General features: G+C 54.9%; 1 protein-coding gene across 9 annotated transcripts in view; it reads left to right on the top strand.

Annotated features, from left to right (window-relative positions):
- The window catches only part of POU2F2 (POU class 2 homeobox 2), a 76,553-nt gene that overhangs the window by 28,999 nt on the left and 21,800 nt on the right, over positions 1-25,754 (top strand). For 2 of the 9 annotated variants that reach the window (XM_045442184.1, XM_045442182.1), the window contains exons 1-6: positions 13,274-13,378; positions 20,739-20,804; positions 20,909-20,943; positions 21,083-21,139; positions 24,792-24,908; positions 25,174-25,455. In XM_045442184.1, coding sequence (XP_045298140.1) covers positions 13,312-13,378; positions 20,739-20,804; positions 20,909-20,943; positions 21,083-21,139; positions 24,792-24,908; positions 25,174-25,455 — 624 coding nt within the window. In that variant the 5' untranslated portion in view covers positions 13,274-13,311. Of the gene's footprint in view, positions 1-12,696; positions 12,724-13,272; positions 13,379-14,673; positions 14,959-20,738; positions 20,805-20,908; positions 20,944-21,082; positions 21,140-24,791; positions 24,909-25,173; positions 25,456-25,754 lie in introns of those variants that run through there. The other 7 variants (XM_045442181.1, XM_045442180.1, XM_045442177.1 and 4 more) reach the window with 6 other exon arrangements.

The following is a 25,754-nucleotide window of genomic DNA, read 5'->3' as shown; positions in this document are numbered from 1 at the left end:
CCAGTCACCAAGCCCCCACACTAGTGCCGCATTCCCATTTCCTCCTGTCAGGCCCCGCAGCTCCCTGGCTTGTGAAGGGGAGTAAAGAGCTGTGTGTCTGTGATCCCGCTGGCACATGGAAAGAGGCAGTGTGTGTTAAAAATGTGGTGTATATACACACATGTACCTCCCCACACGCCATGTGCTTGCTTATGCCTAAAACGTTCCTACTTTTCACCATCATGAAATGTTTTGTCCTATCTTCAGATAATAATTTTCTTTTCTTTTTTTTTTAAATGTTTTATTTATTTTTGAGAGAGAGAGAGACAGAGCATCGGCAGGGGAGGGGCAGAGAGAGAGGGAGACACAGAATCTGAAGCAGGCTCCAGGCTCTGAGCTGTCAGCACAGAGCCCAATGTGGGGCTCGAACCCACAAACCGTGAGAACATGACCTGAGCCGAAGTCGGACGCCTAAATGACTGAGCCACTCAGGCGCCCCAATTTTCTAATTAGTAAAAGGCCTTCCTAACAGAAGAGCGAAAGATTTCTGTGGGCTGTGTGGGGGAAGGGCCCCACCTGAGTTGGGGCTGGGCTGGACCCTGGGATAGAGATGAGGTTGGCAGGTGACTGAGACGTATGGGATACTGGTGGAGGCCCAGGAGACCTGGAAGGAGGTGAGGGGTCTGGAGACCTGGGAGGAGGCGAGGGGTCTGGAGATCTGGGAGGAGGCGAGGGGTCAGGAGACCTGGAAGGAGGCGAGGGGTCAGGAGACCTGGGAGGAGGTGAGGGGTCTGGAGACCTGGGAGGAGGTGAGGGGCCAGGAGACCTGGGAGGAGGCGAGGGGTCTGGAGATCTGGGAGGAGGCGAGGGGTCTGGAGACCTGGAAGGAGGCAAGAGGTCTGGAGACCTGGGAGGAGGCGAGGGGCCAGGAGACCTGGGAGGAGGCGAGGGGTCTGGAGATCTGGGAGGAGGCGAGGGGTCAGGAGACCTGGGAGGAGGCGAGGGGCCAGGAGACCTGGGAGGAGGTGAGGGGTCAGGAGACCTGGGAGGAGGCGAGGGGTCAGGAGACCTGGAAGGTGAGGGGTCTGGAAGCAGAAGCTGGAGAGACGGGCAGGAGATGGAGGAACCTTATTGGTGGCCATTTCACCTGCTCCCTGGCTGCTTGAGGACAATCCCCCCAGATTGTCACCTTTATGGAGTGCAGGACATGTCAAGACTTCCCACTGCCCGCCTTGACAGCTGAGTGCAGACTTGGGAGTCCCAGTCCATTTGGCTTCAGGTGCCCCTCCTTTGAGAGGTCCTCTCTGATCAACCTTCTCTCCACTGCCCTCTCATCATCCCCCAAACCTTGCCCCCAAGACTTTGCTCATGCTGTTCCCTCCTGTGCAAGAGTAACGGTCCTAACAGCTGCTCCTGACAGCTTACTTCGTGCTAAGCTCTCGACCTGCAGGCTCTGGCTGAACTCCCAACCGTTGGTGAGCATGGTCATCATTCTCACTTTGCAGATGGAGTACTGAGGCTTAGGGAAGGGAAGTGGCTTGCCCAAGATCACTAGCCAGTGAGACAGCCATTGAGGTCCAAACAACTCTGGTTGCCCCCTGCCTTTTTTTCACTGATCCAACTGGTTAAATATTTGTCCAGAGCCCCACTGCAAGAGGTCAAGTTCTGCTGGAGATTCACAGGAAACGTGACTGCCTCCATGTGCTGGGTTCAAATCCTGACTCTTCCACAGACTTACTGTGACACCATGAGCAGGTAGCTTCCCCTTTCTGAGTCTCGGTTTCTCCTCTGGCTCACAGCCACCACCTCCTAGAAGTCAGTGAACGAGGAAATGTAAAATGTCTGGCAGATAAGGCTGCTTGACAAATGGCTGTGCCCTTCTCTCTCACTCTTCCCTGAATGTTGCTCAGCCTCTAGGTTCTAGCTCTTCTGAACTTTTATATTTGAAGAACATTTTTTTTCCAGAGGACTTTTGATATTCATTGTCTGTTTGGATCTTCCACTACCCTGTAAGGGAGGAATTATTATCTTGATTTTATAGAAGTGGAGACTGAGGTTCAGAAGACTCAAGTCCTGCCTCAGCTGCTCGGCCCCATAAAGGATCCGTTTAATTGACACATTCCACACCTCTGCTGGGCCCTTGCCATGTGCCAGGCCCTGTGTTGGGCAGTGGAGATAGAGCAGTAAACAGAACTGGTGCAGTCTACTTTTGTGGAGTCGACAAACCAGAGTGGATGTGGATCTTTAAGTGTAAATATCAATTAAATAAGCAAAATCAGAAATTGTGATGTTACTCCAAAGAAGAGACAGTTTATAGGGAGTCAACAGCATCTGGGCAAGACATTTAAGTGGAACCTTGAAAGAGGAATAGGACTTAATTAGACAGAGTCTTCTAGGCAGAGGGAATAGCACATGCAAAGGGCCTGGGGTTGCAAAGAGTTTGATTTGAGGAACAGAGAGGAGGCAGTGTGGCTTGGAGCAGAGTAGGTAAAGGGGAGAGTGGTAGGGGAAGAGATGAGAGGTGTGGACAGGAGTCAGATCACACAGGACTTCACAGCCTGGGTTAAGGGGTTTGGGTTATTTCTCTAATGCAGGGAAGCCCCTGAAGTCTTAAGCAAGGGAGTGACAGCCTGATTAAGTTTTAGAAAGACCCTCTTGGGGGGCACCTGGGTGGCTCAGTCGGTTGAGCGACTGACTTCGGCTCAGGTCATGACCTCACAGTTTGTGAGTTCGAGCCCCGTGTCGGGCTCTGTGCTGACAGCTCAGAGCCTGGAGCCTGCTTCAGATTCTGTGTCTCCCTCTCTCTCTGCCCCTCCCCGCACATGCGCACGTGCGCTCTCTCTCCGTCTCAGAAATAAATAAACATTAAAAAAAAAAAAAAAAACAAAGAAAGACCCTCTTGGGGTGCCAGGGCGAGAGGAGACTATGAGGGTCAGGCATAGCAACACAGAGCCCTGCAGGGAGGAGGCAGGAGGTGGCACCCAGCCTGGGGGTGTAGAGGAATCAGAGGGAGCTTTGGGGATGGTGCTCATATGGAGGCTCTGAGCCAATCCAAGGTCACACGGCTGGTCAGGAAGAGGGTCTGACCCCGCACATACCCAAGCCTTTCCTGTCACCGTGCTTTTTCTCTAGGAGCTCAGGGGAAGCCTCTGGGAGGCAGAATCCTGCCTTGTATCTATTTCATGTTTTCTACACAAACCTCAAAGTGCCTGGTGTTTTTGGTACAGAGGAGAAGTTCACTGCCAGACGGAGGTTCTGCATGGAGGTAACTGAGGGTCCTTCCTTAGGATACTCCACGGAGGAGGTGAGCTCTGAGCCAGGTGGTGCAGGGGGCGAGTCGGTCTGAAGGTGTTTGCCCTCCTCACAGCTGGCCTTGCTGTATGAACTTGGAGAAAGTACCGGGGCCCCGGGGACGCTGTTCAGGGTGCATCCCCGTGTTGCCGTGACTCAAGGGAGGCAACCGACACGAAAGCTCTTAGCGAATTGCTCCTATTGGCAGGAGGCCATAACCAGGACAGGGATGGGAGGCATGTGGTGTCTCAGACAGCAAGTCCAGGCCCAAGCCCAGTGTCTTCTGCCAAGCCAAAGGGAAGAAGCGAGTAAGGGTGTGGGGAGAGGTAAAGCAGCAGGGTGGCAACATGGGCTTTGGAGTCCAATTGCCTGGATGCCGACCCTGGTTCCATCTGTGTCAGCCCGGGCAAATGATTCAACCTTGCTCAGCATCAGTTTCTTCATGTGTCAAATGGGCATATTGGCAGTAATTCTCTTGTAGAACCACTCAGTGAGAATATTCAATAAGAAAATGCGTGGGAAGTGTTTGTAGCCAGCAGGGGCAGGGTACCTCCTATAACTGTCTAAAGCTGAACTCTGGATTCCTTGTCCCTGAGCTCCTCTAGAAACTTGTCCCATCTCAATAAATGGTTGTCACACCAAAAACCTACACATCTCCCTTGATCCTTCACTTTCCTTCAAATGTCCAGAGAGCTCAGTTTGTTTCCATGGTGGCAGGGACTGTCTCATACGATGTGGGCCAACCTGGTTCCCTCAAGTTAAACGCCTCCGAATAAATGTTTGCGGAGCAGCTCCTGCAGACAAGGCTCTGTGGATGCTGCTCAGAGGCCACACAGCTCCGAGAGGGGCTCAGAGAGGTTGGGTGGCTTGCTTGAAATCACACAGCAAGGACTCGGCAAGCTCCATAGAGGCGGAGAGGGGCCCAGGCCACTTCTAATTTTTGAGCTTCCCAGTACGCTGAGAATAAAGGAACTCCAAAGTGCAGTTAGAGACTCGTGCTCTCAGCAGCAGCAACAACAAAATGCCAAACAACTAATATTTGCAAGGTCATTTATTAAATTATTTGATTTAGTAAAACAAGATTCATAGTGTCCCACAGGCGGGGTGGTTTGCCAGTAGCACTCAACTGGAAAGTTAAAAATGGGAATCTTGTTCAATGAGGCCCTTCATGAATGTGATACCTGGTGCAAATGCCACCCCTGCCCTTGCGTCACTGCACCTGCCACGGGGACCTTACCACTATGTGACTCCGAACTTGACGCCTTTTCTGCTGCGTTCAGTTGCTTTTGCAGAAATGCGGGAGGTCCAGGACCTTGTGGTCTTCTGACAGGAGAAACCCGCACAGCAGCACACCCGGTGGGAAGGAGAGCCAGGCTCTGGAATCACCCTGCCCCTTCCTGGTCTGAGCAAGTCCTTGCCCACTCTGACCCGCCTCAGGGTGCTCCTCTGGAAAGAGGGGAAAGTAACAGCACCTGCTTTATTGGATCACTGGGAAGATGTCGGGAGATGAGCAAGGAAAGCACGGAGCAGGGGCCGGGTAGCTGTTTGTACTATTTAGGATAACAGTGGACAGCCTGGGGCCAGGGGCATGGTGGCTTGAGAACTCCTCAAGGGTGGGTGCAAGGCTGACATGCTCGGTGTCCTCAGTTCTTGGCACAGGGTCTGGCACAGTGGGCCCTCCATGAAGGTGTAGAATTGCATTGCACAGAAGAGGCTTTGGGCCAGGCTGGGTTGGGGATGGGAGCACCTAGGGACGATCGGGGAGCCTGTCCCCTGTGGAGGGCCTGGCCTTTGATTTCTTCTCCACCCCCATCTGCCTCCTTGTGAGGCCAGGCAGGCACTCCCAGCAACTCCCTTTTGCATGGTGTGGAGGTCACTGTCCCTTAATTTATTCCTAAGTAAATAGCTACCAAATGCCTCCTATGTGAACATAGCGGTGGGGACATAGTGGTGAACAGGTCAGACAAGAGTCAGAGTGATTATTTTCATGATTCCAATCTGAATGTTAAGCGGTAGGTTCACACGAACACATTATTTAAAATAAATAAAATAAGCAAATAAATAATGGGAGCTCTGCCCAGCCAACAATGGGAGTAGGCAGTGAACCAGAGCTTATGATTAATGCAATTTGGGGTAGCTGAGGCCCTTTTAAAAAAAGGAGGATAAAACTGAACAGGACAGACATGCTCCCTATCCTCCTGGTGTGGAGATTCAAGTGGGGGAGGCAGATAATAAACAAGTACGTAACCTGCGGAAACTTGAATGTTAGGCAGTGACAAGTGCTGAAAGAGGATAGAAATGAGAGAAAAGGCTAATGTGAGGCAGGGTGACCAAGACCTCCCTGTTGAGGACATGTAAGTGGAATCCTGGAATGAGGGAGGGAATGGGCCCTGGAACAGCTGGGGAAAGATGGCACCAGGCAGGGGGAGAGCACGAGCAAAGGTCCTGAGGCATGTCAGAGCTTGGGCTTGGGTTGTAGGAACAGAAAGCCAGCAAGAAGGAAGTGAGTGATGGGTGGGGAGCAATGGGAGGTGATGTGGTAGAGGCAGGCTCTGGTCGGGTCACATGGCAGGGTTCAAGGTTAGCCAGCTGATTAGGATAAGGAGTCTTGAAGCTGGCATATTTGGTCAGCCTCCTGAGGCCTCCCAGGCTTGGGCTGTTAGTACCCTGGACAGCGGCTCAGCCCCTTAGAGCACCTGCAGCTATGGGGCGCACCCTACTGAACACAGACTTCTGTGAAGGTCTGCTTCTGTGGAGTGAGTTAGGGGCAGGTGGGGAGCAAATGATTCTACAACGTGTATGAATTGGCCCCTGCCCACAGGAAGCGCAGTCATGTGGACGAATCATAAATGTACAACTTAATCAGTCTTTATGGAGCGAACATCTGTGCAGACACCACTTAGGTGGGGATAAAGAAGGCCACCAGCACCCAGCAGCCCCCACCCCTGTGTGTCCCTTCTCCAAGACACCCCTCCCTCCCCCCCTCCCTGCTGGAAGTAACCACTGTTCCTCACTTTGGAGATAATCATTTCTTTGCTTTTCTTTTGTAGTCACCTATGTCTCATTTAATGCATTCTAATTTGAATTCAAAAAATGAATACAATCTCCTATAAAAACCAAAAGTGTAATAGAAAAGGTTAAAAGCTCTCTGCTTTCCCAGTTGGTCCCCTCACAAAAGGTAGCTGTCATTAGTTAGTTATCTTCAGACCTTTTTGTCTGCGTTTGTCAATTCTTGCACACCCATAGAAAAAGTATGGTGTTTTTTTTGTAGCTGTTTTACATAAATGATATTAATTTGTATAAATCCTTCTGCAGTTTGCGTTTTCACTTAACAGTGGCTTGGACAACCTTCTGTGTCCATACCTGTATGTCTGTCTTGTTCTCTTTCATAACCGCATACTGGGGAGATGCACATACTACTATAATTTACTTAGCCACTGTCCTATTGGTGGCATCTAGGTTGTTTCCGATTTTTCTCTACTTCAAACCTTGATGTGATGAACACTTCGTGAAATTTCTGAACTCCTTGACGGTGGCAAGTATTATGTTTAAAATTAGTGAAGTTCCTGTCAGCCCATGTTACTGCCCCCATTTCACAGAGGAGGACCCTGAAGCTCAGAGAGGTGAATTCACTTGCCCAGGGTCACACAGCAAATGAATGAAGGAACCCGTTTCCAAATCCTCATATGTCTGACTCCTAAACCAGTGCTTATATACACCTATGGATAATTATAGTCTGCAGAGTGCGGGCCCCAACGCAACAAACATTCCTCGAGCCCTGGCAGTCTGCAGGCCCAGGGCTGGGCTCCTCCTCCACAGCAACAAATCTGATGCCGCCCTGCCCTCAAGCTCTGCCCTGTGGGGCGGCCTCCATGGGAAGTAATTACAATGCAGTACCATTGGTGCTAAAGCCCAGAATGTTGCCTGGAGCTGTCAGAAGAGGAGGTCATTACTATTAATTGGGACTCTGGCAGAGTTAGAGAAGGCTTCCTGGGAGGGGAAATTTGAGCCAAGGCTGACAAAGGAGGCAGGAAGGCCAACCCAATGTGTTGAAGAAGGTGAGCTCTGAGGGCAAAGTAGCTGCAGAGGTTAGCAGAGGCCCTTACCCACTTGGGCTTGGAGAGCCAGCCTTGGACTTCATTCTGTGGGCTCTGGGAGCCCTGAGGGATTTACTCATTCAACAGAGAAAGTTGGAGCACCTACTGTGTGACAGGCACTATCTCAGGTGTTGGGAATGTTACAGTGAACAAGACAAAAAAAAAAAGATACCTGCTTTCAGAGAGCTTACATTTCACAGGGGTCACCAGACAGTAAAACAAGCTGACAGTAATTGAGTTCTAGAGAGTGCTACAATGAAAATGAAACCAGGTGATGGAAGGCAGACAGAGTAAGGGAGGGCCCCTCGGAGGAGGCAGCCTTTGAGTTGAGTTCTCAGGGACAAGAGGAATGGAAAGAGATGGGAACAGCATTCTAGGGGAGGGGTCAGCAAGGTCAAAGGCCCCAAGGTGGGGACAGACTTGGCTTCTTCCAGTGTGGCTGGGGTGCAGTGCTCACCATGGGGAGAGGTGAAGTCTTTCAGCGCCCTGGAGGCCTTGATGGTGCAGGGACCGGGCTTGTCTGAGGGGCAGAGGGGAGTTATTGGAGTGCTCCTGGACCAAGGACGATGGCCTTTGTGCTTCAGCCTTTGGACAGCTCCCTCCCTGCCCGTGGGACTGTCAGTGGCTTCCCACCTGAGGTCATGCTGGAAGAGTGGGAAGTCTGGGCTGGATTGGTGTGGACAGCATGGGGGTGGGTGTGGGCTCCTGGGTCAAGGGCGGTGCCTTGTCAGGGGAAGGCCCAGGGCCAGGCACCTGTTTCTTTAGCTTCCTTGGAAGCCCTGGTGGATAGGTGTTGATGGATGCCAAGGACCCTGTTCTCAGGGGACCTACAATCTGAGAGACATATGCAAGCCAAGAGGAGGAGCAGTGAGCTCAGCACAGCAGTTTAGGCACAGGCTTGGGGATCAGGGAGACTGGGTGTGCCCCGGCCTAGCTGTGACTGTGGCCCTCACTTTCCCTCATTTCTTTAAAATGGGGATAACAAAAGTCCCTGATAAAAGGCAAGGAGTCAGTGAAATCCTGAGTATAGTCAACCAGGTCCTTCTTAGAATAAGCTGCAATACATTCCCTTTCTCTTCCTATATTTGTTGTGTAGCTAATTGATCCATCAGACTAGCTTGCCCATTCTTGTTTCTTTCAAGCACAGAATGTTAGAGCTGGAAGAAGCTTTTGCGATCTCCTTCAGCACACCTCCCACCTAGAGATGGGGAAACTGAGGCCCAGAGTGTGCCAGGGGCTGCCCTAGGCCACCAAATGGCCAGGTTAGAATGGGGATCTGCTTGGTCTTGTGACTTTTATCTTCTTTAAGTCATATCACAGTGCTTCTCAATTCCTTCTCAGTTGAGGTGAACTCCTGGGAATTCCGGCAGGTTTGGGAAATTGGTGTCAGGAGGCTGGAGGCGGTGCGACAAGAAATGTTGTGTCGATGTGAATTTATTAAGCATCTGCTGACTTCTCAGTCCATGGACTTACTGCTTCCGAGATGCTGCTTCCTGATCTTGTCCCCAGCACTGACCTGAGCATCTTCCCTCCCACTATCCATCTGTGACCCAGGCACTTGCCCAGTCATCCACTTGCAGGCCCACTAGAGTCCTGTAGAATCTCATGTGAAAGTGGACCCTCATGGCCTCAGCCTCCCTGTCATCTGGGTCTTTGTCCCAGCCTCCTCTCTGTTAATCCTACCTCTAGATTCCACCGCTAGCCTGTCCTCATGCTGCGGATCTCTCTTACACACACTATTCCTGCTCAAAAGTCTCCCACCTACAACATCAAATCCAGCCTCAGGCACGTATGGTGCCCTGGCCAAATCTTTCTCATCCCAGCTTGAGCTCTGCCTCCTCTCCAACCTTTCTGCGGTAGGAAAGGTACTCCTGTGCTCCTGGGTTTCATTCTTGACTCCTCCCTCCTCCCCCCCCACACCCCACCTTCAGCAAATCGCCAATTTCGTGGGGTCTACTCTCAAAATTGCTTCTAGGGACACCTGTTCCTTTCCTCCCCCACTGCCACCATGCTGGTCCCAGCCATTATCCCCTCCATCTCATGTGGGCACCACCCATTTCCCCATGGCCGACCTCCCACAGCAGCCCGAATCATCCACAAAAACATTTACAGAGCCACATCACTTCCCTGCTCAAGACCCCCTCAGTGGCATCTCACTGTGCTTGCAGTAAAATCCAAAATGCTCACCTGGCCTGCAAGGCCCTGGGGTGTGGCCCTGCCTCCCCACCTTGTCTCCTATATCTTCCTTGTTCAGTCTGTACCAGCCAATCGTGCCTCCCTTCCGCTCCTGGAATGGCTGTGTTGTTTGCTGCCATGTTGTTTGTGAGGAGGACGGGTCTGGGTTTGACTCCTGACTCTACCACTCACACGCTGTGTGAAAGTGGCAAGTGACTTCACCTCTCTGAGCTCCAATTCATCAGTAAAATGGGGATGATAATAGACCTTACTTCCTCAGATTGTCGTGAAGATGGGAACCGATGTATTGGCTCAAGTAGCACAGAATAGACAGTGACACTGCTGCTGCTGCTGTTGGTAATGATGATTGATGATGATGATGACGATGATGATGAAGGCAGCAAAGGAGAAATATTTTAAGTCCCTGGATGCTGGGTGCTCCTAAGCAGATCATAGGGCGGCTGCAGCTTGACCTTGACTTAGGGGCACTGGAGAAGCAGTTTTGAGGGCAAGGCCAAGGGTGAACAGGAAATGAAGGCTCAAGCCCAGAAACCAGGAAGGTGGGGGAAGAGGTGGGCAAGCAGTGCCCAGGGCAGGCCAAAGCTAGGTTTGGTCTGAGAGTAGCTGGGGCGCACTGGAGGATGCCATGACCCTGCAGCAGGACAAGCCAAACACCCCTCTGTCTCTGTGTCTGTCTGCCACTCCTCATCTTGTTTTCCTATGTGTTTGGGTCCCTAAGCCAGCTTTGCCTGACACCCCCCTGCCCCCAGAGGCTGCCCTGGCCTGGTCTCTTTTGAAGGCCGATGTGCTGAGATGCAGAGGAAGGTTGGTGTCAATGAATCACCAGTTCCTCTCCCGGCCCAGCTGTTGACTCAGTGTGGCCTGCAACCCAGTCTCCCTGTTTCCTGCTAAGCTGGGGGTCGGAGGGGCCTCTCTGAGCTCCCACACGCTGAACCCTACAGATGAGGCAGCACTTGTGGAGAAAGACCCCTTGGGTCCCCACGCAGAGCAGGGATGTGTTGGGGGCTGAGTAGAGAGGTCGCCAGAGACAGCGGGAATCCCGAAAGAAGCCAGGGAACCAAGCCACAGAGAGGGTCCCCAGGGGCGACAGAGAGGAAGAGGCCATGGCTGGGGGCCCTGAGGGGTGAAGAATCCCGCTCTGCTGTCCCCGGTGGGCTGGCTGCTCCCCCCCTACCACTCCCCGCCGGGCCCCCGGGGGACCTCGCTCTAATAATGTATTTGATCGACTCGCCGGCCGCGTACAAGCGATTATTGTCTTGTCGGGAGTCAAACGTATCGATCCGGTGAGAAATATGAGCAGAGCAATGGGGCCCGCGTGTCAGTTACCAGCCCCGCTGGCCCTGGGGAGCCCCCTACGTCTCCTTTAATTACCGCTCAGCCCTGAGCCCAGCCTGGCCTCCCCTGCGCTGCCTCCCTCCCAGGCTCCCTGCACCCCGAGAGGCCCCCCACTGCTCCCCAGCTCCCACACCCTACCTGCCTCGCTCAACATGGCTGGAGGCCTCTTCTCTGGCCGAGAGACCACTATCTGCCCTTCCTGGGCCTCCCATTCCTGGCTGCCAGGGCCTCCCCACCCAGTGGGCCCAAACGCTGCCCCTCTGTCCTCTCCCACCAGGCAGACGTCTCAGACCCATTCTCATTGGACTCCCTGACTCCAAGTCAGGGACTCAGTCAGCCTGGGAGGCAAGAGGGGTAGGGCGATTTCATCCCAAGGGGGAGTGCTTGAGCCCTTTCCTGGCTCCCCCACTCAGCTACAGACCTGGGAAGGCAGCGCCCGAAATGGGTGGTGCTTCTTTTCGTGCTCACCATAAGGGGCTGACACCCAGTCATGTCCAGAAAGCACGTACCTGACATGGATGACATTGACTGTGTCCGTGGCGGAGTATGGGGGTGGCTTGGTGAGGTTTTGGCCCCCCATAATGTCCTTATGACCTCATTTCCAACCTCCTCAAGACATAAATCCCAAATCCAAACAAAACCTGCTGTGCAAATGCAGCTTCAAGATGAGGCTCCGGTACCCCACTGCCGCCAGACCGCTATCGGGAAGGCCCTTGTGCACAGAAACCCTGCATCTGAAAGACAGAGAGGGGTGGACCAGGAGGCAGGAGGTCTGAGTTGAAGCTGGGTTGATGTCGTGTGGCCTGTGGATCTCCTCAGTGAAATGGTCTTTACGATACGGGGTGTTGTGGAGTGTCGGTAGTTGGGAACTGGCCCCTCTGTACAGATGTGAAAAACACTGGTCATTACCCTTGAGTGGGCCTGCCCGCTTGGGTGTGTCTGGATGCATAGGGCCTGTGTGCAGAAGGAAGGGCACCGGGGAAGGTCTGCCTGTGTGTTATATATCCCGAGTTAGTGTGCATGAGTGTGAATGTGGGCACACGTGGCCAGGAGGCGTGCCTGAGCACACATGTGTAGATATGCCCTCGTGCCCACAGGAGGGTGCCCAGGGGTTTCTGTACACAAGAGTTAGGGATGTTGGGTAGGGAGCCTAGGCACACAGAGGAGGGTTCCCGTGTGTCTGCGTGTGGACACATGTGTGTGAAGTGCCGGGGCTCATGTGTAGAAATACTTGAGTGTATGTATACGTTTGGGTGAGTCCAAGCGTCCGTGTGCGCGTGTGGCTTGGGAGTCCGCCTCCAGCGTGGGGCGCGGCGAGTCTCGCGGGGCTCAGGGCGGACAGGCGGCCTGTTTGGAGGCGCCAGGTGGCCTGACAGCCTCGGACCGGGCGCGGGGAAGAGGAAGAGGGCAGCGGGCTCGGCCGCGCCTTTGTCTGCGCCGCCGTGCGCTGGGAGTCCTGCGCCTTTGTGTGACCCTCGCAGGTGTGCGCGCAGGGGTGGGGGTGGGGGGGGCGGGGAGGGGAGCGGAGGGAGGGGCTTCCTCCTCCGCAGCCGGCCCCTCCCTCCGGCCTATCGGCTGGGCGCTGCCGCCCTCTGGCGGGCGCGGAGGGAAATGCTGGGCCGGGAGCGCAGTTCCGTGAAAGGCCAGCGGGCAGTCTGTCAGGGGACCCGGGGCTCCCCTCGCCCAAACCGCCTGGGGCGCCCGCATTCGCCCCTGGTGGACATCTCGCCACTCTGGGCCAAGCGGCCCCTCCCCTTCGCCCTCACAGCCACTGTCCCAGGGCACCGCTTCCTTCTCAGTGGACGGACGCCTCACCTGCGGACAGGTGCGTGGCTGGGTACCTCCCTTTCCACAGCCTTGCGGGACACCCACCGCGAACGTCACTTGCTGTGCTTCTTGGCTTCAATGCTTCTTGGCTCTGGGCCCTTGGGAAGCCACCTCAACTCTCAGGTCCTCAATCTTTTCGTCTGTAAAATGGGGCAAATAGTGATCATCTCAAGAGATGATGCCTGTCAGGTGCACCTGTCAAGTCTGGCATTGGGAAAGACCCCAAAAAACTTCTAGCCAGGGTTTAGTGTTGTTGTTGTTGTTGTTGTTGTTATGGGCCCACCCTTTCTCCCAGACCCACATGCCCTGTTCCAGATGTGTTTGCCCTGGTGGAGGCCGCTGAAGGGCTGGGGCAGCTGTTGCAGGAACCTCCTGGAGACCCAGTGGGAGGATTCAGCTCCTTGAGCCTGTTGCCCTCCACCCCACTACCCCCACTGCCCCAACACACACATGATTTGGGGTCCACCGCCTCCTGAGGTGGGCCTTGGGGCCAGAGTATTTTCCCTTCTGAAGGGGGCGGACCCTGTGGTTTCCTCCCTGGGTGACTTCCGGCTGAGAGGGCTTGGCCCCCAGAGAGGGCGGGGAGATGACACAGTTGTTCCCCCAGCCCTGCGGGGCGGGCAGCAAGGTTCACTCCAGCATGGGGGCTCCAGGTAAGGGGCCTGGGGCCAGCACCCGCTGCCTGCCGGCCCTGCCCTTCCTCCTTAGCTGTCTCCTCTGCACTTTCGCTCTGTACCTCAACAGCTCCCCCGCTCCCACCCTGGGTCCCCGCCCTCAGCTCTTCTTTCCCTGTCCCTTCCACTCCAGGCACCTGGGGGCTTCTGTCCTCCCCCCCACCTATCTCCGCTGCAGTGTTCGGAGGGCTCTAGGGGAGGGAGGATGGAGCCCAGTGTTGGTAGCAGGCTCTTATAAGGAGGACCAGTGGGTGAGGGCTGCGAAGGGCTGGGAACACTGAGCTGCAGGGCTTTTCGGTATGTGCGTTTCTGTGCGTGTGTATGTATGTGAGTGGTGGTTCTGAGTCCTCTGAGTGTGACTCATGTGTCTGTGTGTGAGGGTCTGTTGTGTGTGGCACTGTGGGCTAGCCTTGGCAATGACCTCTTGGCTCACTGCCTCACTTCATTTGTCCAGATATCACCTCCTCAGGGAGGCCTTCCCTGATCTCCCCGTCTGACTTGGCAACCAATCCCACCATTCTCGGACCCCTTGCCCTGCTTTGTCTTTTCTTTATGGCACTTATCACCACGCAAAAATTTATTATGTGTCAGCTGACTGAGTGAATGTTGTGTGCCGGGCACCCTACAAGGTGATTTGTATTTGTTGGCTCCTTTGGTGAAATGTGTCTATCTCTGCATAATGATAGCTATCTCTCAGCAGTGCTGACGGGAGAGTTAAACGAGGTAATACGTGTAAATGCTTAACACGGTGCCTGGAACACAGCAAGCATCAGTACTTGGTGATTGTTTCATTTGTGGCCATGTAAGCATGACTGTCGGCTGTGTCACATTTGTGAGTGTCCGTGGGGATGGGTCTTGATTTGGCATGTGCCATCCTATGCGCATCAGTGTATGTGCAGGTATCCCTGTGGCCCTTCAGCAACGTGTATTTATTGAGCACTTTCGTGTTGGGTGTTGGAAACACAACGGAAACAGGTCTGTCCTCCTGGAGTTCCCAGTGGGAGAGATGGACCTGTTGCCAGAAAGCGGAGGGAGCACAGGCAGAGGGGTCGGAGGCACGGGGAACTGTGGGAGCCCAGAAGACTTGCTCAGCTGGGCCAGTGGGGTGTCAGAGAGGGCTTCCTGGAGGAGGGGATGTCTGGGCTGAGATGTGAAGGATGAGTGGGTATGAGCAAGGCAAAGGAGGTGAGGGAGGGGGTTGACGTGGAGGGAAGACAACTTGCAGGATGGCACATGATTATTTATCGGGGTGACTTTATGTGCAATTATGTATATGTGTGGGTGCATGTGCAGTGTAGATGCAGAGCTCTGAGCTCTGCTCCACCACTGACTCCTCCCTGTCTGGGGTTGAATGGGGGCCTCGTGTGTGCTAGGTACTGAGTTAGACCCCCTACTTGGGATCTCTCACAGAACTGCCCTGCCTGGGAGGCCCGCCTGGGTTCCCTGCCTGGACATGAATGAATACACTGCGTGGCCTTGGCCAGATCACTTGGCCTGCCTGAGCTCAGGGTTTGGGAGTCCCCCCTGGCCATCTCCCAGGATGAGCTGATTCTAGGCATGTGAGTGTCTACACGTATGTGTGTGTGTCTGTCTGAGTGACCTGGGTGTGGATATGTATGCACACCTGTGTGTGTCTGTGTGTCTATCTGTGTATCTGTCTGTGAGTGACTCTGGATGTATGAGTGTGTGCACATCTGTGTGTATCTGAGTAACTCTGGGTGTGTGTGTGTGTGTATGTAAACGCAGGTGTGCATGCGCATGTCTGGGTGTGTGTTTTGCATATCTACCCATGTCATTGTGTCTGGGCATATGTCTTCTCTACAAACATCCCGACCCAGGATCTCTGCACACCTGTCCCTGTGTGTGTCTGCATGATCTCTATCCTTGTCTGGGGCCCTGCCTGGCTGAGGCTGTGGTGTGTGTGTTCCGTGGCACAGCTGTGGGGCCACCTCTCTTGTTGTGTCTGCTGCCTGTATCTCCATCCTTCCCTCCTGACAGCTCAGAAGTGTTCACTCCCTTGAGGCCGCTCGCTCGGGGACAGACATGGGGTGGTGGGGCGGGGGGGGGGGAGGTGCGGTGCTGCTCCTACGGAGGCAAGGACTGGGCCAGCTGGGCCCACAGAGGTTCCCGGCAGCGCAAACCCTGCCCACAGGGGCTCCCAGGCCACAGCCTTGATTGAAGCCGGCTGTGAAGGCAGGAGACCCAGGGGACAGGCCAAGAGGGGCCAGGAGGGGTGAGGGGCAGCCCTTGGGCCCTCTATATTTAGCCCCATTTTCGGTAAGTGCTAACGAGAAGCTGGCCCAAGTCTGCTAAAACCGGCTGGGGGAAATGCAGAGGAGAAGTGAAAGTCCAGAGAGGGAGGGGTAAGGGAGGGGTGGGGAGGGCGGAGGGGACCCAGAGTCCCAGGCCTGAGGCAGTGGGGCAAGCGAGTGTGACCCCAAGGGTGTGGGTAGCCCTGGGTGTGTCTGACTCCAGGATGGTAGGATTCAAGGGGCCCACTAGGATTCTGCATCGCTTTTTCCTGCCTGGTCCTCTAAAGAGTTACACACCGCCAGGGATGAGAGAAGGGAGGGGTGGCTATGGCATATAACCAAGCAGCCTTTCTGTGTGAATGAGGCTTTGAGATGGATTTTGGAAGGTGCAGGGAGCTGGAGCATATTAGAATCACCTGGTGGAGGTGGCGGTGGCGGTGGCGGTGGCAGTGGGGGCTTTTCAAAATCCAGATGCCCTGGTCTTACCTTGTCCCAGTGAAAGCAGAGTGTCTGAGTGGGAATAGGCGTCAGTATTTCTCCAGAGCCAGGAGAGAGGGGCCTGGGCCGAGGCTGATAGCCTGTAGGATGGGCGCCTCAGCGGGCCTCTTAAGGGGATTGCCAATGTCCTAGAGTGTTAAGGCATCATTTGGCTTTGGATCTGTGGTGGAAATGGAGTTCCCTATTCATGCTTGGTGGGGATGATTCTATGAAACCCTTTTCTCAGATTGGGCTCTGATGGGGGAGGAAAGAAAAGCGAGACAGGCTTGGGTGAAGGGCGACACTGGCCATTTTGCCGTCAGCCCAGCCAAATGCTGTGGGGGTGCCCGGCTGTGTGGGAGTCAGGGTCGGGGAAGAATTAGGGACAACTATGGAAACAGAGTGGTGGAGATTTCTCCTTAAGCCATCTTTGCCTCTTCAGCCACTGTCCCTGCAGAGGAGATGTTACCTTAAAGGTTTAGGTGGGAGTTGCTTGGGGATTGGGGCTCAAGGTCAAGGTGGCAAGTGGCAGCAGGGAGAAAGGCTTGTCTGGGACAGGATTGGGTCCTGGCCTCTCAGAGATTCTTGCATGCATTAGTGTTGTTATGACACCGCCTGGGCTCTAAGGAGTTCACAGTTTGGGGCAAGGTGAGGCCATTGCCCAGGGAGTCAGGGTGTGTTAGGGGCATGGGGTTCTCAGACAAGAGACACCAACCACCTGAGGAGGCATGGAGGACCTCACAGAGGAGGTGACGTGTGAGCTGGGACCTTAAAGAGGAGCAGGGGTTTGCTCTTAGAGAAGAAAAGGTCACCAGGTGGGGGAAGAGCAGAGCCAAAAGCCTGGAGCGATGGGGGAGATCAGGGCCTCGGGCCCCCCTTGTTCACTCGACCCACACGTCCTGGGCTGGGCAGTGTTGGGGACCCCAAGATGAGTCAGACCTGCCCTCAAGGGGTTCCCAGTCTGATGGGGGAGACCTGTTGGGGCCCAGATGGCTACAGCCTCTAGGACAGTCACAAGGGGAGACGCTGGGCCAGCAGGAGCCAGGGTGGAGGGAGCCACCGCCATAGACGACAGAACCTGTTCAGGGTCCTGAAGGATGAGTAGGAGGTCACCAGGTGGCCAGAGTGAGGAACAGCCTTCCAGGCAGAGGGACCAGCCCACACCAAGGCCTCAGGAAATGTGTTAAATGGCAGAGGGACAACAGAACAGAGGCAGGAACAAGTAAGAGAGAGAGGTGCAGGGAGGGACGTTCGGCCAACATTTATAACCCATTCTTCTAAGCTGGGTGATGCCAGGGACCCAGCAGTGAGTCAGACCCGGCCTGCCCGCCCTCTGGTCTGGTGGGAAAGGACTAAGACACAGAAGGTCACAGCCCTGTGGGCTCAGGGCTAGGACAGTGGGAGGGCATGACCATGGGAGGCTGTATCATTTTCCCAGGGCTGCCATCATGGGGTACTGCAGATGGGGTGGCTTAAACAACAGAAATTCATTTTCTTGAAATCTGGAAGCTGAAAGTCCAAGGTCAAGGTGTCAGTGGGGTTGGTTTCCTCTGAGGCCTCTCTCCTTGGCTTGGGATGCCCATCTTCTCCCTGTGTCCTCACATGGTCTTTTTTCCTGCGCGTCTGTGTCCCAATATCTACCTCTCATGAGGACACCAGTCATATTGGATTAAGGCCCACCCTAATGGTCTCATTTAACTTAATTACCTCTTTAAAGACCCTATCTGGGCTTTTCTTGAGGAGATAGGGAGCTGTGGAAAGGTTCGGGGCCAGGTTGTAGGCAGGATCTCCCTGGGGAAAGATGGACGACATTAGTTGGAAGGAGGGGCCAGGAAAGGGGGTTGGGGCAGGGGTTTCAGGGATGCTAGACCAGGTGGGATGCCGGACCACACTAGCATTAGCAGTTGCCTGGAGCTGGGCCAAGTTCTGGGCCATTTAGAGGCAGCGTTAGGCTGGACCTCTGCCTTTGATATCTCAGAGTCAGGAGTGGGGTCTCCGCGCCTGGCACCAGCACCTGGTGTGTCCTCCTGTGTCTCTCAAGATCATTATCCACTTATGCCCCTCTTAGTGCCTGGAAATAGGACCTGAGCTCCCGTGGCATCCTGGGCACCTGTTCCCCACACCTCCTTCACCAACCTATGCCTTAGTAGGACTGTGTACTCATTTGTTTGTTTGTTTTAGCTTTTAATTTTTTTCTTTTTTGTGTGTGAAAACATACATACAATAAAGTGCTCGAATTTTAAGGGTGCAGCTTGATGAATTTTTACATATGTATAGAACCACAGAGCCACCCGACAGATCATGATACGGAACATTTCCAACCCTCTGCAGGCTTCCCCACACCCTTTCCCCGTCAGCATCCCCCCAAAGGTACCCATAATCTGACCTTGGTCACCTGATATCATCTTGCCTGTTTTCTGAGCTTCCCGTAACTCGAATCCTACTGTCTGTCTGCTTTTGTGTCTGATGTCTTTTCCTTGGTGTCACGCCTGCAAGATTCAGCAGTGCGTGTGATTCAGGAGCGTGTTCTTTCTCTTGCAGTGGAGTGTTTCGTTGTATGGGCATACCGCATTGTGTTGATCCACTGACGGGCCCTTGGGTTGTTGCCAGTTTGGGGTCATTTCGAAAGGGTTGCTGGGTACATGTGCCCATGGGCCTGGTGGGCAGGATGCCCCTCTCTCTCACATGGACACTCGGGAGTGGATGTGCTGGGTCCTGGGGGTGGGGGCGCCTCCCCAGCTTTCCTGAATTGTGCTTATATCGATTCACACTCCCAACAGCAGTGTGTGACCTGGCTTTTTAATCAGGAATTAAAAAAATTTTTTTTTTCAACGTTTATTTATTTTTGGGACAGAGAGAGACAGAGCATGAACGGGGGAGGGGCAGAGAGAGAGGGAGACACAGAATCGGAAACAGGCTCCAGGCTCCGAGCCATCAGCCCAGAGCCCGACGCGGGGCTCGAACTCACGGACCGCAAGATCGTGACCTGGCTGAAGTCGGACGCTCAACCGACTGCGCCACCCAGGCGCCCCTTAATCAGGAATTTTAAAGCCGAGCAGCGTTTCATGTCAAGTAACCCTCAATTGCAAAATTCCTGGACATTTTTTTTTTTTTTCAGTTGCTGAGGATGTCCTAGCTACTGTAGCTGGCCTTTTTAAAATACCTTGGGTGCAGAACCCACTTGAGTTGGACAGCCCCTTTGATAGGGTGGCATCGTGTTTTAAGGCAGGGATGTGGAGTGAGTTGTGGGGGAGACCTGCTAGTCAGATTCAGGGTCAGGAGAAAGGTCTGAAGTCAAGCTGGGAGTCAAGGTCAGATGAAGGACTCGGACCATCGGGATAGGAGTTGGGATTCAGGATGGGTAAGGGGATCGAGAACGGATAGGGCAGAAGCCCAGGTTTATGTAGGGTCTACCCGGGTTGGGTTTCCAGTCAGTGTCAGTCAGGGTGAACTTGAATAGGGGTGACAGCTGGAGATGAGGTGGGCGGAAGTCACAGTGGGGTGTTGGTGGGGCGGGGGGCGGGGGAGGTCCAGTAGACCATAGCAGTCCTGATTAGAAGCGTGAACCCTGGAGTCATGCAGACAGGTGTCCAGTCAGGGCGCCTCTGCTGTCTCACTGGGCTCTTGGGCCCTCACTTTCCTCGTCTATAAAATGGGGGTAATATCAGCACCAACTGTTACTGTGAGCCCTAAATCATCCTTAACACTGTGCTTAGCACTGGTAAACGATCATCTTTCCATTGCCAGCATCAGAGTGTTGTGAGGACAGAGCATCGCTTTGCCTCCATTGCTTTCTGTCCCCGGTGCTAGCTTGCTGCCTGTCACCTCCTGTCATTTCCTGGTTTATGGGACTGTGGAATGGGATTGCATTTGTACAGTGGGACACCCAGGCTGGATTGGGGTGTGCAGTTGGGATTCAAGGCTGAAGTCCAGGTGAAGCCTAGGATTAAGTCCAAGGACCAGGTCAGGGGCAGAGCTGGATGCAGTTGGAGTCAGTCGGAGTTCAGAGGTCAGAATGGGGCTGCTGGGCCCCGTGCGCCGAATGCGAGAAGGGAGGCCAGGAGCGGGGAGGCCGGGTGGGAGTGAGGTGTGGACGGGAACGTTGTGGGCTGGAGGAGGGGCAGAGATCAGAAGACTCACTCCTTTGGGGACGCTGCAGTCCTTCACACCCCCAGGCCCCACTCAGAGTGGAAAACATGTCTCACCCGAAACCTGGTGAGGCAGGACGGGCGCGCCTCGGGAGGAGGCCCAAGGTTGACTCGCTCCTGTGGAACATCACCCACCTCCTCCTGGGCACCGAAGCCTTCTCACGACCACCGGCTACCTCCCACCCCGCCCCAGGCCTCACGGGAGGTGGCCCTCCCTGTGCCACCTTCTGCAGGGGTGAAAAGGATCAGGCAAGACCCCCAAGGCCTGAAGGCCCTTTCTTGTCCTGCCAGAGGAGGGCAGAGGCCCAGTAAGGAGGGCATGCCTCCTCAAAGAGGCACTTGCAAGGTGGCAGGGGGTGCGGGGGATTTGGGGAGAGCCTGGGGTGGTGCTGGAGGGGGGGCCCTGAGAGCCCTCCTGGCTTCCCCCCTCTCACCCCACTTACATCCCTCTTCTGTCCCCAGAAATAAGAATGTCTAAGCCCCTGGAGGCCGAGAAGCAAGGTCTGGACTCCCCGGCAGAGCACACAGGTGGGTGGGGAGGGGAGCAGAGAGGGCAGAAGCCCCGCGTGGTGGGGGAGCTGCGGGGATGTGGGGGGCACAGGTGACACCTCACTCTTTCCCTCTTGTTGCAGACACTGAAAGAAATGGACCAGACACTAACCATCAGGTCCGGAGGGAGTGGATGGGCAGGAGGGGTGGGGAGGGGGAGAAGGGAACAGAGGTGGCCCCTGTGGGCGAGGGGCGGGGTGTCAGAAGCTGCTTCATCTCATTCGTCCCATTCCCCCAACCCAACTTTTTCTTCACAGAACCCTCAGAATAAGACCTCCCCATTCTCTGTGTCCCCAACTGGCCCCAGCACCAAGGTAAGCACCTATCAGAACCGCCAGGATGGGGGAACCGGGAGGGTGTCCTGTCATGGGTGGTGGTTGGTATCAGGGACGGGGTCCCACGCACCTTTGTGGGCCTGGGGCCTGAAGGGCACGGAGCCCCAATAACTCGGTGACAAGGCTCCTCTGGCTCCTTCTCACACTCAGGCTCCCGCCCCAGGCCTGTGACTCACCCAGGCTCCTTCCCCTTCCCTGGGGGGGTGGGGGTGGCCAGGGAAATCCCCCCCAGAGCCCCAGGGCGATGAACAACAGGAAGCTGAGGCCCCGCCCCCATCCCAACTTCCCTGACAGGGGCCTGCCCCACCCCAGCCCCCCAACACACACATTCAGGGGCCAGCCAATGGAGGAGGGTAAGGGGGGGGGCAGACCCAGTAAGAATGGCTAAGGATGATGGGGTATCTGGACGTGGCCAGACAGAACAAATCCCTAATCCACATGGGGCCCTGCCTGCTGCTGGGCATCGTTGGGCTTCCTGAGGTGTCTGGGGCCCAGGTCTCCACGCTCCAGCCTGGTGGAGGCAGCCGCAGGTGCAGAGGCCTGAAGGCAGCATGGAGGGCACGCGCCGGGTGGTCCTCGGAAGGACTCCTGACCCTGGCCAAAGGTAGCAGAGGGATGGCATTGGGAGCCGAGAGCTACTCTGTGACCATGGGAAAATCACTGCCCACCCCCCACCACCGCTGGGCTTCTCAGTTTCCTTTTCTCTAACATGGGGGCTATCAGATTGGACGGGCTCTGGGGCCCCGGGTGCAGCTTAGTGGGTGGGTATCTCGTGCTGAGTGAGTTGGACAGGGCCCAGGGGAGAAGGGGTCTGGCTCTGGCCTCCTTCCCTCTGATCTCAGGCACAGTTCTGGCCTTAGCTCTTGGAGCAGAGCCTATGTCCATTACCCCCACCCTCTCCTTCCCCAGCTGCATTTTTTGCAGCCTCTCCTAGTCCCACCGCAGCCCTGCTTCTCCATGGGGAAACCAGTGGGTCCCTGGGAAGGAAGGATTCTCGCGGCTCTTCCCCAGCCTGGACCCTGGTTCCCGGAGAAAGCCCGAGGCAGAGAGGGCTTTGGCCTCTGACTCCAGGCCTCTGTCCACACTACGTCCTGTTCTCCATCTCACTCGGCCTCTTCTGTGTTAGTCTTTCCCCAACTGCAGTGATTCATGTGCTCCCATCACGATTTCAGACACATCCATACGCCACTGTGTACCATTACTTACATCACAATTTTGTTAATTGGCTTCATTTAAAAAAATATTTTATTATGGAAAATGTGAAGCAGATAACAAAGGAGGAAAAAAAAAGAGTAGCATGAAAATAACCCCCCAGGTACCCATCAATCAGCTTCAACAATTTTCAGCTCATGAACTGGCTTGCTTTTTCAACAGCTGAAATACATTTTTTTTAGCGGAAATTTCATGAATGGAAAACCAGAATCACTTGCCATGGAAATAAATACAGTGATTAAAAAAAAATTTTTTTTTATGTTTATTTATTTTTGAGAGAGAGACAGAGCGTGAGCAAAGGAGGGGCAGAGAGAGAGGGAGACACAGAATCCAAAGCAGGCTCCAGGCTCTGGGCCGTCAGCACAGAGCCCAACGCGAGGCTTGAACCCACGGACAGTGAGATCATGACCTGAGCCGAAGTCAGATGCTTAACCGACTGAGCCCCCCAGGGACCCCAGTGATTTTTTTTTTTTTTAAAGTAATATCCATGCTCAATGTGGGGCTTGAACTCATGACCCCAAGATCAAGACTCGGTGTCTATTGACTGAGCCAGCCAGGTGCCCAATACAATGATTATTAAAATGTACCCAGAGACTCTTGCCTGTCAGGTGTAAGCCTGAGGGCTTTCCTTCTTTCCTTAAAAAGGGAGATGAGTCATGCTGGGGACAAGGCCTTAGAGCCATCCTAGCACCTAATGGAGACTTTCTCAAGAGAACCAGAAGGAATGAATGAAAGAAGGACCAATATTCTGACCATGTTGGTGTGGGTTGTTTTTTTTTTTGTTTTTTGTTTTAACATTTAATTAAAATGTGACATACACAGAGATCTTCAATGTATGACTCTGTGGATTTTCACAAACTGAACACCCATGCAGCCAGCACCAGATCAAGAAGCAGAACATGACCAGACTTCCAGAGGCCCTTGATTCCCTGCCGGGGACGGCCACTGGCCTGGCTTCTAACACTCACGGTGGTTTGATGCATCTCGGCGCCCCTTAAACTTCCTGACGTTTGTATCCGTACCCTGGGACACTCCACTCACCCTCTGTTATTTGGCCTTTTCCCCGACCTCTGTCTGTCTCAGTCTGCATTCCAAATGCCACACCCCTGCCAAGCTGTTGGGTCACCTCGCAGCGGTTGCTTTCCCTCTCTGGACTCCCTTTTGCAAAATGGTGCTGGGCCATTGGGCTGAAGGATTAGGGATCATCCTTTCAGCCCGGTGTCCCCTCTGGGCCTGAGCGTGTGATTCTTCAAGGCATACCTCCTCCTACCCCCACACGTCCTTTACCAACAGCCCAATCAGGCAAGTCCACCATGGTCTGGCTTTCTGTCTAGGAGAGGAGGAAGGCCAGGACTGTGTCGGTCTGTCCTATGCGTTTGATGCGAGAGGCAGCCACATCCTACACCGAGATGAAGGAGGGGCTCAGTGGACTTCTGGGGTGGAGGCTGAAAGGTGGCAGCATCTGGACCACATCTGGCCCTCATATGTGCTTTGCTGGTCTTGCCAGCAATTTTGGTTTGTTTTTAGGGTTTTGTTTTTTTTTGTTTTTTTTTTTTTTGGTTTTGCTTTAGATTTTATCTATCTATCTATCTATCTTATTTTTATTTTAGAGAGAGAGCACAAGCAGGGGGGAGGGGCAGAGAGAGAGAGAGAGAGAGAGAGAATCCCAAGCAGGCTCTGCACAACAGCAGAGTACCGATGGGATCATGACCTGAGCCGAAATCGGGAGTCAGACGCTCAACCCCCAGAGCCACCCAGGCGCCCTGTGTTTTTGTTCTCGATTTTAAAACGAGTGATTGGTGGGAGCAGAGCGGGAGCTGGGCAAGCTTCTCCTTCGGGAGGGCTGCACACCCTGCCAGCGTACCCCATCCTCATCTGTCCAGGTCACCCATTTTCACTGTCTGCCTGTTTCCACACTCGTTTGAATTCCAGACCCATGTTCTAAGGTGGTGATTTTTTTTTTAATAACCTGAGACCCTTTCTTCCAGCGAAGTCTTACTCCATTAATAAGAGATGCACCTGTAGCTAACGCAGATGAGGGGTGTGGGACCCAGAACTCTACCCTTTGATGTTCCGAGTCCCCTGCTGGCACATTTCCCATTTTACAGATGGGGAAGCTGACCCCCCAGAGGGGAAAACTGCTCCCCAAAGGTGACCCTCTTCCTGTAGGGGGTTTGGGTGCAGGGAGTGTGTTAGCCTTATGTGATTGCTGAGGACACTGAGGCCAGAAAGGTGGCCTAAGACCCCCGGCCGGTCAGTACAGGGTCTTGCCTCTATAGCCCGGTCCACTCCTCCTCTGCCGGCCGGCCCCAGGCTGCTGTTGCCACACACGTGCCCTCTCTTTGGTTCACAGGTGGGCATTCTCTCTGGCCTCCACTTAACATTCTGGGGTCCCGGACCCTGCCTCTCTCCCCCCCAGATCAAGGCTGAAGACCCCAGTGGCGACTCAGCCCCCGCAGCACCCCCGCCCCCCCAGCCAGCCCAGCCGCATCTGCCCCAGGCCCAACTCATGTTAACAGGCAGCCAGCTAGCCGGGGTAAGTACTCGGGGAAGCACGGGCACGTGGGCAGAGACCAGCCACCCCCCACCTGTTACAGGACCGGTGGCATGGGGTGTCCCGCCAGGACTGCGGCCGCGCTCTCGCGCCTGCCTCCTGTCCCCCTCAGTCGTCCTGCAAGACTTGTGCCCTAACCTGCTTGGCTCAGGCACTAACCCCTCTCTGCCTTCTCTGCTCCTCCCCACACCCCTCCCCCGGCACCCCACCCCCCTGCCGCCCGCCCCCCGCCCCCCACCCCCCGCAGCTCACGGCGCTGATGCCGGCTCAGCAGCAGCTCCTCCTGCAGCAAGCCCAGGCCCAGCTCCTGGCCGCAGCCGTGCAGCAGTCCAATGCCGCCGCGGCCGCTGCCGCCGCCTCCTCCACCTCCTCCTCCTCTTCCTCCTCCTCCTCCTCCTCTGCCTCCTCCTCGACCTCGCAGCCCCCGGCCTCCTCTGGGGGAGGCGACCTGCCGCCACCACAGCCTGCCAGCCAGCCCCCCGGGACCCCACAGCTCACCCTGTCCCAGCCCATCCAGCTCACAGCACAGGTAAGGGCAGCCCCGGGGGGGCCCACGGCCTCCAGCGGACGATGCGCAGAAGCCCGGCGTGCAGGGGGCCGGCCGGTCCACAGGGGCCGACCGTTAGGACCACCGGTTGTGTGCCAGGCAGTTCCCAGCAACCCCAGGAAGTCTTGGGGGATGCTGCCCCCCATGTCTTGGTGGGGGAAAGCGAGGCTCAGAGGGAGAACATCCCCCGTGTGATGGAGTGTCCAGCTAAGCGCTTTCTGTGTATCTTGGTGGGGGTTCGTCCTCGGTTTACAGCTGAGGAAACCAGGGGACTCACCCCC

This window comes from Leopardus geoffroyi, chromosome E2, assembly GCF_018350155.1.
Source record: "Leopardus geoffroyi isolate Oge1 chromosome E2, O.geoffroyi_Oge1_pat1.0, whole genome shotgun sequence".
NCBI classification, from domain to species: Eukaryota; Metazoa; Chordata; class Mammalia; order Carnivora; family Felidae; genus Leopardus; species Leopardus geoffroyi.
The sequence above is the reverse complement of the archived record's forward strand: the minus strand, read 5'-3'. Positions and strand labels throughout refer to the sequence as shown.